At 35.5% G+C, this 14,803-nt stretch overlaps 2 protein-coding genes across 2 annotated transcripts in view; one reads left to right on the top strand and one right to left on the bottom strand.

Moving 5' to 3' along the window:
* Positions 1 to 13,981, bottom strand: part of LOC150109757 (mitochondrial tRNA-specific 2-thiouridylase 1) — a 274,982-nt gene extending 261,001 nt beyond the window's left edge. Inside the window, exon 1 of the mRNA XM_090407894.1 lies at positions 13,824 to 13,981. The gene's annotated coding sequence lies outside the window, so the exon portion shown is untranslated. The remainder of the gene's footprint in view (positions 1 to 13,823) is intronic.
* Positions 13,982 to 14,111: 130 nt separating this feature from the next.
* Positions 14,112 to 14,803, top strand: part of slim (scruin like at the midline) — a 269,055-nt gene continuing 268,363 nt past the window's right edge. Inside the window, exon 1 of the mRNA XM_090407794.1 lies at positions 14,112 to 14,633. Within this exon, the coding sequence (XP_090263920.1) occupies positions 14,522 to 14,633 (112 nt within the window). The 5' untranslated portion in view covers positions 14,112 to 14,521. The remainder of the gene's footprint in view (positions 14,634 to 14,803) is intronic.

Genomic DNA, 14,803 nt, shown 5'->3' with positions numbered 1-14,803 from the left:
AAACTTCCCGAAGTTGACGTCTAAGACTATTATAATCCCCTGCCTCATAATTCCACATAAGTTCCTGTCTCTGATACTCCTGCATGTCTATTCATTTTCCAAGTCAACACCATATGGTCACTCTCTCCAACTGGTGGGAGAGATGTCAGCTCAGTTATTATCAACTCTTCTGATGCTATAACCAAATCTAAAACTCTTGAACATCTTGTTCCCTCTGTTACATGTTGCCTAAGACATTTGTCCCTCAAGAATTCTAGAAATTCCATTCCACTATTGCTATATGCATCTTCCTCTCTCCAATTTATACTACTGTAGTTAAAATCTCCCATAACAATCATTCTTTTTGCACTTGCCAAACTTAGCTGTCTAAACATCTCCTGGTCCCCATCCTCCGTGCTCCTAGGTCTGTAGCAACACCCCACTAAATATCCTGTCTTGCCTACCTCTACCTCACACCATATGCTCTCAAAATCATTTGTCTCACTTCCTTCCAAAGCCTCCACTCTTAGAGGACATAGGTCATCACTTATCATAAGCAGTACCCCACCACCACACTTTCCCCTCCTATCCTGACGAAAAATGCTATACCCAGCAACTTCTATTCCTGTTATTATATCCCCTTCTGTCAACCACGTCTCAGTGATCCCAATAATTTTTGGCCAAGCTGATGCTATCTGCGCCACCAATTCCTCTCCCTTATTCTGGATACTCCTGGCATTAGTATAAAGCATATAAATTCCATTGTTTCTATACCCAGCATTATCCCTTCTAGACTCCACTGAGTTCAGTGTTACCTGACATCGTCTCCCTTCTCCCAAGTATCCATTCCCACAAGAGGCCACCCCTGCTATCATCCTCCCTGGGACACACTGACTCTTTCAGAACAGCAATCTCTCCAGATGCCTACATCCTTCCTCATTCAAATGTAGGATTCTGATTTAATAAAATTGCATAGTTTAGTACGTAACTTAATTTGCTTAAAAATATCACTTTCTTGTACACAATACAAAAAAAAAGTTTCACAGATAACAACACACAGAAAAGTGTTTTTATTAGCAATTAGCAATAAAATATTGTGGAATGGTGTATCCTTCTGCTTAGCCCTTTCTATGCACATATTAAAACTGTCAATTGCCTCTTCATGTTTTATTTTATTTTTTTTCTTCTAGTTTTTTATCTTCATCATCGTCTTCTAATTCATTCTGTAGCGTCATATTTATAATTTCAGCATCTGATTTAATTTCAAATTCACTTTCGGTTCTACCTGTAATCCATTCCATAGCATCTGTTCATGAAATTTCAACATCTGGATTTATATTTTAACCAAATCGTGCACGTTTTTAATTTCCTCTTTTTTTTGTATCACCGTAGTTATCTTGGTAAATTCTAGAAGGCCACAGTTTTTAACGACAATGGTGATTCATGCCGACAATACAGTATGTACTGTACAGTATGAAAAAGCAATGAACACAATAAATCAAAATAGGCCTCCAGTATAACCGTACAATCGACAGTATGAAAAAAATATTGTACTGTAATAATAATAAAATAAATAATAATAGTTAAAATAATAATTATTAAATAAAATAATAGTACACAAAATAATAATACATAAAACTTTTTTTTTTCAAACAGCAGTTCGGATTACAGGAGGATTCGGACTAAAGAGGTTTGGATTAGCGAGATACCACTGTATTGTATTTATATTCAATACAATTTATATTCAAATTTTGCGTTAGTAAGCTTTTTTTGTGCTTCTTATCAATACCTTTGAAATGAAACTTATATGAATAAGCATATATTTACTAATATTCATTAAGCGCCGAAATAAGCAGGAAGCAAAATTTGTGAACCAACACCAATGTATGATTTTTTCTATTAAAATGTAAAAAATAACAAAAAAGAAATAATGAATAATAAAAATTAAGTATGTTTCTTTTAAGATTAAAAAAAAGAACTATTTAGTCTTAAAACATTTTAAATTTGTTTTCATTATTTCACATTTCACGGACCCCCTCAACAAAACTTATGGCCCCAAGGGGGCCGCGGCCCACAGTTTGCAAAAGCACTGATCTAAAGTAAAATACCGAACCACTACAGGACGTTTCATGTCTTTATGATTTGAATTATCAACTGTACAGTTACATAACTAACCGTTTTTAAAGCATCCAACATTTCAATGAAAATTAATGCCAAGAATTGGCTAGCCTGGTTGGCCTAGTGTTAATGTATCTGCTCTCCAGCCAAAAGGCTGTGGGTTCGAATCCCACCATGAGCATGAATGTTTGTGATTATCTGTGAAAATAATAGAGGTGGTGGTGGTGGGCTGTAGATGATGATAGCAGTTGTAGTTCGTTGCAGTTGGTGGAGACAGAGAGTTGTAGAGTAGGTGCCCTCCCTCGATGAGTCTTTTAACTCCATGGAGGTGTCAAATAATAATAGTAATTATTATTATCGCTTCAGTTTTTGTGCGAGCAGTTGAAAATTTTGGTTCGAATAACTTTTTAATTAACTTCGGTGTACAGTCTGATGTCTTGAAACTGATTTCATGCATTGCAGAATGAAAAGCAAATACAGCATCTTTAGCAGCATATTTAAGGTCATCATCAGTAGCATCTGTCAATTTAAAATTAGCAGCAATATTAGAAGATGAAACACTACTTAGTGCTCTCTAGTATTTAGCACTTCTTATATGATTTTCTATATCACCTCTTCCCTAGTGTGCGATGAGAAGTCTCTTTAACAAGAAGGTTTTAAAATCTTATACTCGGCTTGCAACTTTTCAATGAAACTGCATTTTCTCTTTCCCATAATAAGTAAAATAAGGAATGCAAAAAAAAAAAAAAAAAAAAAAAAGCAGCAGACTTTTCAGACACAAACATCAAACACACAAGGAGAATTATTAATCACTAAACATGTAAGCACTGGTAATTTAAAAATCCAGGACTGTTTTCAATCCTGGACACAGTCCCCAGGCGCAATTACAAATCCAAGACTGTCCAGGCCAATCCCGGACGTCTGGTAACCCTAATCATATTTCTTTCCACTCTTTTTATAATTATCCTCAATAATAATATGATAAAATTCCTTAACTAACTAAGATAATTACTAAGATAATAAGCCTTTTGGCTTATTATCTTAGTAATTCCTTAACTAACTTAAATATCACCTCTTTTACTCCCATCCATTAGACTCTGTAATATACATTACAGAGGCCTCCCTTGGCAAACCCAACAGAGGCCTATTTGGGACCTCCCTCGATGAGTTTAATGACTCCCTGGAGTTGCCCGTAATAATAATAATAATAACAATGCATTCCTTTAACCTCTCTCTCTTTCTCTTCACAGTCAACATTAAAAAAAAATACAATGATTTATTTAAAAGCCTTAATAGAATTTGTCAAGCTCAGTTTAATGTGGAGAAGTGTTAGGATAACTTTTTTGAGCTTCATAATGGAAGTATGAGAAATGTTTTCTTCCAAAGTCAAAACAGACTGAGCTGAAGTGGCGATTTTTTTACAAATGGTGTTTAGCTCAATTATTCAACTTGTTTATCCATTAAATGTGCTATCCTTCTGAGGTATCTACAAATTTTCACACCTATATTCATCAAGTTTAATGTACTTAAAAAACAAAGTCAAAGTACCATAGAGGTCCTCCGTGGGATATCCAAATTTTAATGCAGACATTCCACATGAAAATCAGATACATCCTACCCTTTCATCATGTATAGCATTATGCTACTGGACTAACAGGGATATTTAATTCCAGCATGTGGAAGCATGATTTTCACTTTAGTCCAGTACCATATGTTATCCATAATGAAGGACCTTTTCATTATTATTATTATTATGATTCAGGCCTCCATGGAGTGAAAAGTCTCATCGATAGACTTTGTGTTTCCCAGGAAACACAAAGTCTACCATACTACTCCTTGAACTCATTGATCGTTCATGCTCTCGCCACTCTATCACCATGGAATGCATTGTTCAACCACCCTCCATGCAAAGAAACCACTCCTCACCCTCTCGCTCACAGTTTCCTTTCGTAACTTCCAGGGATGGCCTCTTGTCATCACTCCTTCCCGCTGTTTAACCAAGCGAAAGAACTCCCCAGTGTCAAACCTGTAACCACTTCTCAACAGCTTAAAAGTCTCATTCATATCATCTCTCCTTCTATCCACCAAACTCTGCAGTCCACATTCCCTCAGTCGATCCTCATAACTAACATTGTACAGTCCTGAAACCATCTTTGTTATCTGCCTCTGTACCCTTTCTACAGTTAATTGATTCCCTTCAAATCCTGGGATCCAAATTTCAGAACAATAGTCCAACTGGTCTGATCAGGGCTTCATACAATGGAATGACAACTCTTTTATCACTGCAGGTCAGCATCTTTCTCAGTATTGCAGCAATCCTCTGGGCTATCATCACCACCTTTGCAATATGTTCCCTGAATTTCCGGTTTCCATCAATCATCACCCAAAGATCTCTTGTCTCCCCTACTTCTTCCAGTACAGCTCTTCTAACAGAGTATGATGCCTCCCATCGATATCCCAAACTTCAAGACTTTACATTTTGCTGCATTAAACTGATACCCCCCATTCACATTCAATTGCCAATTTTATTCAAATCCTCTTGCAGAGCTGCACATCTGCGCTATTATTAACAGTGCAAATGTGCCCAACCATACACAACTTTCTGATACCTATCAGATAGCTAATCCTGAATCCATTTGACTAACCTGACATCTAAACCCATGTGCTGCAACTTAAATATCAGCTTATCATGTGGTGCCCTGTCAAATGCTTTTGCAAAATCCAAAAAAATCACAGTAAATGCCTTTTCCTCATTAACCACTCTTGTCATGTTATTATAAAAGGCAATCATATTACTAAAGCAAGAGCACCCCTTAACAAATCCATGTTAACTCTCACAGATAACACTATCCTCATCTGTCCAATGCTATATGTGGTCCCTCACGAATTTCTCCAAAATCTTAACTACTAATGAAACACAAACTGGTGTATAATTTGACACTTCCAGTCTGCTACTGCCCTTATGCAATGGCATGATCTTATCTTCCTTCCATTCCTTGGATACCTTTCCCATAGCAAGACTTTTATTGAAAAGCCAGAACAATTCACTCTTAATAATTTTTGAAAAGGGCATAAGGAAGAAATTAAAAACTACAGACCTATAAGCCAACTCCCCACCATATATAAAGTCTTCACAAAAATTATAAATAATAGAATAAAATCTAAACTTGAGGGAATGAAATCTTGTGAAAAAGCTGGATTTAGGAATAATTACAATCCTTTGGACCATATTCACATGTTAAGACAACTTATTGAAAAATCAATTGAATACAACAAATACTTATGTCTGGCCTATATAGATTATGAAAAAGCAATTGATTCTGTTAAAACATCTGCAATACTAAAAGCTCTTGAAACTCATGGAACTGAGAAACTATATATTGAAATGCTAAAACGTATTTACAATAATGTAACTTCTGTAATTAAATTATATGAAAACAGTGAAAAGTTCCCAATACAAAAAAGCACCTGGCAAGGTAATACCATATCTCCCAAATTATTTACAGCTGCATTAGAAGAAGTCTTTAGTAGCCTTGATTGGGAAACAAAAGGAATAAATATAAATGGAGAAAAGCTGCATCATCTGAAATTTCCATATGTTGTTATCCTAATAGAAGATAATCTTGAAAATCTGGAAGAAAGGCTAAATCAGCTAGATGAAGCCTCCAGAGTAATTGAATTAAAAATAAATAGAGAAAAAACAAAAATAATGATGAATATATACATAAACCAATTTTATAAAGAACTACATAAACCAATACATAAAAAAAAAAATAAATACATGTCAAATTTGAAAACCATGAAATAGAACAAGTTATTTCATTTGTTATTTGGGTCAGCTGATATCTTTTGAGGACTGCCAAACAAAAGAGATTGAACAAAGAATTCACCTTGGATGGATAGCTTATGAGATATGAGAGATATATTCAGAAGTGACATCCCTATGAGTCTGAAAAGGAAAGCTTTCAACCAGTGCATACTTCTTGTCCTAACATATGGAGGAGAAACATGGCCTTTAACAAAAGCCCTAAACAAAAACCTAAGACAACACAACATCGAATCTGAGAGAAGTATGCTAAAAATAACATTGATAAGAAGACAAATATCTGGATAAGATCTCAAACATGTGTCATAGGTATCATAAAATTCATTAAATAGGCGAAGTGGAGATGGGCTGGTCACATTGCCAGATGCAATGATAGAAGATAGACTAGAAAAACAACAAAGTGGAGACCAATGGATGGAGCAAGAAGAAGAGGAAGACTGAGAAGAATAGGAGAGATGAACTAGAAGAAGTTGCAGAAGTGAGATGGATGGGGGAGGCCAAAAACCGAGTGGCCTGGAAAACCATTGGGATGACCTTTGTCCAACAGTGGACAGAACTAAAAGGTTGAAGAAAAAGAAGATATGGTTTTTAAATAAATATTATTTACTTATTTTCATTGTGTGTCCAAGTGAACTGTAAACTTCCCAAGAACTGTGAACATAATTAATTTTTTTTTTTTTTTTTTTTTTTTTTTTTTTTTTAATATTGATTCCATACACATGGGGTCAAGGGACCTATAGTCACATCAGTGACATGTGTGGGGTACAGATGATGAATGAGATTATTATTATTATTTTTTTTTTTGAAGAGTTCAGATTGTAGTTGTTTGGGAATACTTCTTAAAGAAGGCTGTTCCAGAGAATAGAGGTAGATGGAATAAAAGAGGAAGAGGAGAAGTAAGTTTAGTGTATTTGCATTTGCACAGTAAAGAGATGCTGGGGAGCTGCTGCTTTTGTATTAACACAGATGCAACTGAAAGTGAAGTAATGACAGTTGCCAATTCACTGGAGCAGTGACCATGAAAATACCTATAGAATAGACAGTGTTCAAACACTGCACATCTGAGATGGAGGCTGAAGTGAGTCTGTAAGAAAGGGATCATCTATGAGCCTAATTGCATGCCTCTGGCATCAAGGATTTTAAGGGAAGTTTTAGGTGCACTACCCCCCCCCCCAACATGTTAGCGGCATTCTAAACAAGAGCAAATTTGGGATTTGTATATAGGTACTTAAGAGCAAAACAATAAAAGTTGATGATGAGCCAACAGAAATAGTCTACCCTTATATGTACTTGGGGCAACTTTTTGACGTTGAAAATGGATTACTGATCAAAATTAAAAGAAGAATATAGTTAGCCTGGTATTCATTTCGGAAACTGAACTACATCTTCGAAAATAACTTACCTATCTGACTGAAAATCAAAGTATTCAACCAGTACTCACCTATGGCTTGGAAACCTGGACACTAACTAAACAAATGGAAAACAAATACTGGTGGCAGAAAGAATGGAGAGAATCATCCCAAGAATAACACTAATGGATAAAAAAAGAGGAAGGAACAGAACACATCACAGACAAAGGTCTTGGATGCAATAGAAATTATAAAAGCATCCAAATGGGGATGGGCAGGACATCTGGCTCAAGGAATGGACAATAGATGGACCAGAAAAGTAACAGAATGGATACCATACAAAAAAAGAGGATAAGGACAGCCTAAAACAAGATGGGCAGATGAAATAGAAAAACTGGCTGGAAAGAGATGGATGATGAAAGCAGAAAACTGGGAAAATTAGAAAATCATAGGGGAGACCTTCATTCAGCAGTTGATTGAAAATGGCTGAGAAAGAAGATATAGTGAAGCGTTGGTTGGGAGGCCTAAAAAATCTTGGGAAGTTAAGCATATACTATATTAGGCTGCTTTTTAAATCTGCTGCTGACTCCACGAAGTTTGTATTTACTGTGATGAAGAACAGTAGTTTTTCCATCTGACTCCGTGCAAGATATCTAAGGCATGGTCAGACTTGAATGGTCATGGTCGTGGTGGCAGATGTATTTCTTGTGTTCACCCAGGCAAATTTCCCAGTTTGATCATAAATTGCAAGAACAGAAAATCTTGTAAATACCTAGAATAGAGGAAGGGGAAATGGATACTTAGGAGAGTGGAGAATGGAAACCACTTTCAAATGATGTTTGAAAGCAGTGCAGAGATTATATTTTTTTTAAAGGACTGGCTATTTTTTCTGAGATGCCTGTAATCATGAGCATAAGCCAGATCTTAATACTAAATACACATTTACTCTTCAAACTCAACAGATTAATACCTGTTGATAACTGGCAAACAGATATCTGTTTGTCATTTTCTCAATCCTAACCCTGGCCTCACACACAGCATCTATTTGTTATAGGGTCTTTTGAATTTCATGTGTGGGATAAATAAATTCATTCCTCATTCATACTCTTCATCTACTCCATCAGACAAAGTATTTCACAGTTCAACCACGCTTCATGCAAAAAAGTCACATTCTTATTCGCCATTTCCGCTCGTTACTTCCAGGGATGGCCCCTTTGCCCTCAATCTAGTCTTGTACTACCATATGAAAATTCTCCCCAGTGTTAATACTGTAACTGCCTCTCAACATTTAAATGTCTCAGTCATACCACTTGTCCAATCTATAAACTCTGCAGTTCATGTGTGCTCAGTCTATCCTCATAACTAAGTTGTACAATCCTGATATAATTTTTATTATTCACCACTGCACCCTCTCCAAGATCCAGTTCAGATTCTAGCAACCAAATCTGCACACAATAACTAGCAACTAGTGCTTAAAGCACTATTGCTTTAAATGATGAAATCACTACTCTTCCATCTCTGCGGGTCAGTGTCCTTCTTGGTATTGTAGCAATCCTCTGAGTTACCCAAGATCATCCTAAGATCTCATTTCCTCCACCTCCTCTAGTATAGTTTCACAAACAGTGCATGCAGCTTCCCATTGATATACGCCAAACTTAAAGACCTTATATTTAGATGAATTAAACTGATACCCACATTTGATCATCAGTTCAGCTAATTAAAATCATCCTGAAGGCCATGGCTCTTACTAATAACATATCCCAATATCACATCATCTGCAAACAACTAGATCAGAAATTCACAGGACACATTGCCAAAATTGTGAAGACAACACAAAGACTTCTGGGAATGATGTGAAGGACACTAACTTGCAGAAGTAGGGAGATTCTTGTTCCATTGCATAAGGCTTTAATTAGGCCACACGTGGACTACTGTGCCCAGATTTAGTCACCTGGTTTTCAAAAAGACAAAGAGATGTTGGAAAGAGTCCAGAGGCAACTGACTAAGGTAGTTTCTGACCTCTGGAATGTCAAATATGAGGAAAGATTGAGAAGATGCAATTTACAGAGTCTAGCACAGCGTTTCCCAAACTATGTTCCGTGGAAAGTGAATAAGTGTTCCATGAAAAATTGTCAAAATTAATATGAGCCTGGAATGGTTTTAAATGCTGCAATAAGTTCAAACATGTTTGAAAATCAGATGCTTCACTTTGCATGTGGATTGTGTTATTAAGGCCAGTGCGCACTGGTCTTGACTCAGCCGCCTGCTGTTGTTGACACCTCCAAGCACAAGTGAAGTACAGAGGTATCTATTCTCGGAAACGTGTAGTCACAAGCAAGGTCAATGCAATGCGTTCTAGCCTAGCACACCTGTAGTGTGCACTGTCGCTTTTTTGAGATGTGATACAGCCTGCTGCGGCGATAGTGTGCACTGCTTTGCAGTGAATATGAGGCCGATGATACTCGACTCTAACCAAGGTGTTCCGTTAAAATTTCAGAATTTGTGAAGTGTTCAGTCGTAGGAAAAGTTTGAGAAACCCTGGTCTAGTGGATAGGAGGAAGAGGGGAGATATGATAGAGACCTATAAGTTAGATAAGGGTTGTAATAGGATCAATGTTGGAGGTTCTACAGAAAACAGTAGGAGATCAGGGGAAAACCAGAGGTCATCCCTCAAAACCGTATAAAGAGGGTGTGAGCAGAGGAGTGAGAGGCAGGTTTTTTGCATGCAGAGTTGGGAATGATTGGAATGCCTTGCCTGAGAGTGTGGTGTCTGCAGAGAATTTGAGTGTGTTTAAGGTGCAGTAGGATGAGCTGTGTGTATGATAAAAAGGACCTCCTAGATAAGTCTTTGACTCTATGGGGTAATAGTAATAATAAGTAATAATAGTAATATTATCTTCTGGCAATCTGTTGATAATCCCATTGATATATATAGGTGAAACAATACAACTCTCAGTACTACACCCTGCAGACACAACTCTCTGAAATCTCCAACCTGCTTCTGCTTCACTAACTTCATATCTAAACCCATATGCTGTAACTTAAATTTCAGTTCATTGTGTTGCAACTGTGAAATTCCTTTGTGAAACAAACAAAAACAGTATGGGCTTTTCTCTCATCAATTGCTCTTGTTACTTTACTATAAATGGCAAGCAGATTAATAAAAGAAGAACACCTCTTAACAAATCCATGCCAACCCTTACAGATAACATTACCCTTGTTTCGTAATGCTGTATATGACTCCTCACTTATTTCTCCAAAATCTTAACTATAAGAAGAAAGTCAAACTGATGTATAGTTTTAAATTAAAGATGCCAATAAATTATACTCTTAACATTCAATAGCAACTTGAACTGTACAAGTCCAGAAGAATCTTAGTACAGGAGGACTTTAGCAGAGTTTATTGTAATTTTTTATTTATTAATTTATTATTATTATTTTTTTTATCACTAGAGGTCAGGCTAAGAAAAAAGATTAATTAACAGCATAGATTTAATTTACCTTTATACAGTGTAAGAGCATGTAGCTTGGTTTCCTATACATATGTATCTTTCTGATGATGACCTCAATACAGGGGTCGAAACGTCAAGTGTTATTTTATTAATAATAAGTAAAATAATAATTTCAACACATGTGTTTTGTGTCCCTAAATTCATAAATATGAATTATATTCTTGGTTTCATCCATTAATCAAGGGCAAGCAAACAAAGTTTGAGCGTGAAGTAACTTCACGACTGGATTACTTGTATATAGAGGTTGATGACTTCACATCAATTGCCTTATTGTCTGGCCTGTCTTATATTCCTCATGCAAATTCTCTCCTCTGCATTCACAAACTGAATATTCTTATTCAAATGACTCCCCATATGACATTACTTTACAAATCAATGTGACATTATTATTATTATTATTATTCAGGCCTCCATGGAGTCAAAAGACTCATCATGGGAGGTCCTTCCTAAGAACATAAAGTCTGTCAAGACTCATCGAGGGGAAGTCCTTCCCCTAAGAAACACAAAGTCTATCATACCACTCCTTAAACTCATTGACCGTTCTCATTCTCACCACTCCATCAGGCAATGCATTCCACGGTTCAACCACCCTCCACACAAAGAAACCACTCCTTACCCTCTTGCTCACGGTTTCCTTTCGTAACTTCCAGGGATGGCCTCTTGTCATCACTCCTTCCCACTGTTCAACCAAGCGAAAGAACTCCCCAGTGTCAACCCTGTAACCACCTCTCAACAGTTTAAAAGTCTCAATCATATCACCTCTCCTTCACATGCAAACAAAGTTTGCATGTGATAATGGATAATAGATGAAACCAAGAATATATATATTCTTGGTTTCATATATATATATGAATATATATGAATTAATAATATATAATATGTAGAAATCAAGAATATATATATTCTTGGTTTCCCCGTATGATATTACTTTACAAATTAATGTGACATGAAGTCGTCAATCTCTATATACAAGTAGCCCAGTCATGAAGTTACTTCATATGCAAACAAAGTTTGCATGATAATGGATAATAGATGAAACCAAGAATATATATATTCTTGGCATCTTTAATTTATAGTATAACCAAGTGAAAAAAAAAAAACTTTTAAGATTTATAGTTTTGACACTTCCATTCAACTTTATGCAATGCCATTATCTTACTCTCCTTCTAATCATTATGCTTTTCCATAGTCTGACTCTCTCTGAAAAGTGAAGTCAACAGATCTGTCAGTTCTTTATTAGATTCTCTGAAAACAGAGGGTAAAATCCCATTACTTTATTGACAACCAGAGTTCTTAGTATTAGTAAATCTGGAATCCTCTCCATCTCTCTACTCATAAAAACTACTTTTCTGAGATGGAATACCTCAATAAAATGATCATTAAATGACTGATGTCTTCTGCATCAGTCACTCTATTCCCATCTTCATCTAATATTGTGATTTTTCACAATTATTTCTCCATCAACTGGCCACATAACAAAATTCCTTCAGATTTTCTTTGGGCATCAGGACTAATCTCTTCTCATATTCAAGTCTTGCATTTCTTACCATGCTAATCACTGTCCTGTACTATCTTATATTCCTCAAGCACGTTTCTCCTCTGCATTCAGTTGTTATGAATGTGGTGTATGTGGTGAAGTGGTGTATTAAACACCACTACATTTGGGGGAAGTAAAGTACAGAGCTCTCTATGTCAACTGTTCCCATCTAATTTGTAAACAAATCATGTGCGGAATCGTTTGAATAAGAACTTACATCCGGTGGTGAACTACGGAAATTTTAACAAAGGGCTCGCATCGTCGAGCCAAAAAAAAAAAAAGGCCTAACTTATTCCTTGTAATACTTATATTGAGACTTTGTAGAGCTTCTGACAGATATGATAATTCCTGTAGGATATCAATCATTAATGCTAGATCTTTTAAAATTTCCAAATTCAGAATTCGGTTTAAAAAGCCCTTATATTTATCGTTCGATGCAAAATGCTTACATAAAGTTGGGTAATTTCTCCACAAAGCAAGAGCCGTTCGTAAACTGCAAGCTGTCCATCGTGGTCCAAACACACGGTATTTAATATTAAACACAATCGTATTTAATTCTCGTTGATTTTTTGGTGATTGGTGATAAAAAGCATATAATTTATTCATAAATATTTCAAAATTATTTATTTAATGTTTTTTTATCGAATCGTCTAATGCTAAGTGTAAACGATGAGCACAATGAATCAACACGTTGGAAAATTTTTGTAGAAATTTGATCGCAACACTTGATTTGTTTCCTAACATTACACTAGCTCCATCAGAACAAAATGAAATGATTTTTTATATAGTTATCAGAAAATCCATATGAATTTAAAGTAGCAATTATAGTAGCATGTATACATTCCATGATGGTATTTTTCAAGTTCTACAAGATTATTAAACAAGAAGAACAAGGGCTCGCAAATCTGAGAAAAATTTAACAAATGGCTCATGCAAGCCCCTTATAGCTCACCACTGCTTACATCACATCTAACATTGTGATTCTTTCATAATTATTTCTCCACTTACTGGCCACATAACAAAATTCCTTCAGATTTTCTTTGGGCATCTGAGCTAATCTCCTCTCATATTCAAGTTTTGCCTTTCTTACCATGCTAGGCACTGTCCTGTCTTATGTTATATTCCTCAAGCAACTGTTTAATACACCACTACATTTGGGGGAAGTAAATTCAACTACATTTCTTGAGGCTATCATTCTAAATCTTTGCATTTTGAATTAAGATAGTAATTTGTCACAAGTTCTTGAAATTCACTTTTCCATACATTCATATCCTAACGTAAGTGTATTCTTTTGTTACATTTTTAATATTAATTCAAAATGCGATTAGTTTTTCCTGTGGTGAATGTCGGAGGTATCCAGCCACTGAAGTTTATTGCAGTGAGGGGTAAAAAATTATAATTTCATGTATGCGCACTCATGAAATTTTCAATTTTTCAAAAAAAAAAGTATCAAAATTGTTTTTATTATATTACATGATATAATAATTACAATATTTACAAACCTCCTTTCTACTAGTAGGAGATTCCATACAATATAAAAATTAAAATAAACTGTTGATTTGGTTTTCAGATTTTCAGTAATTCACTTGTTTTAAAGTTCACGGTACAAAGTCACACGCCTTAATCATACTGTAATTATTAATAATCAAAATGTACACTATGAATCACATTTCATATTAGTGCCCTTCTCTCCAAAAGCATTAATTTTAAGTGCCGGAAATGCGCTTAGAAACTGTTGCAGCCAATTGGAAGAATAGCACTTTTATCTCAGTCACTTCCGCGAATGGCAGTCGTCTTTCTGCGAGTACATCGTTTTCTTATACAGAGGTGTGATCTGGAATTTCTGCATCTATTGTTGTGTCTTATAATTTGAAAGAAAAGTAAAAAATAGTGTTCATCATCACGAAAAGTAACATTCTGTGATAGTCATTTTCAATGAAAGTTACTTTTAACTGTCACACATAATGCGCAAACAATTTGAAAACATCCGACTCAAATTGTAGGATATTCATACTGTATCTTGTGAGTCGAGTTTAGGTCACACGATTGTGATTTTTTCTTTCTTTTCGAATTGCTGTTTCCCCCACCCCCCGATTTTCTAATTGTATTATAATGTGCATACTGCTTAAATTGATGTTTCGGTGTGGCTAAATAGACGTTTACATTTTAAGAACCCCCTTTGGAAAAAAAGGGAAAAAAAATGGACCTTTTTCCTTGTGCAAGTAACATTATTAAGCCCAAGTGTAGAAAACTTTTCAAATTTTATCCTTATAAATTATTACGAGTTGACCCTGCTGGTAACCACAGAAGAGGTTTGTAATTTTCCCAGCTTAATCAGTTCTTATCTAAAATTTAGTAAAATTAATTCACTGAACGTTGATAATAACACCAGATAGTAAATGATATTCATTCTTAATTGACATGTACTATGTTAAAAACCTAACAAATTAAAAATAATACTGATATAGATGAAGAATTACTT

This window comes from Typopeltis vanoorti, chromosome 1, assembly GCF_054136105.1.
Source record: "Typopeltis vanoorti isolate ZY-2024b chromosome 1, IOZ_Tvanoo_1.0, whole genome shotgun sequence".
NCBI lineage: Eukaryota > Metazoa > Arthropoda > Arachnida > Uropygi > Thelyphonidae > Typopeltis > Typopeltis vanoorti.
This window is presented reverse-complemented; position numbering and strand designations above follow the sequence as displayed.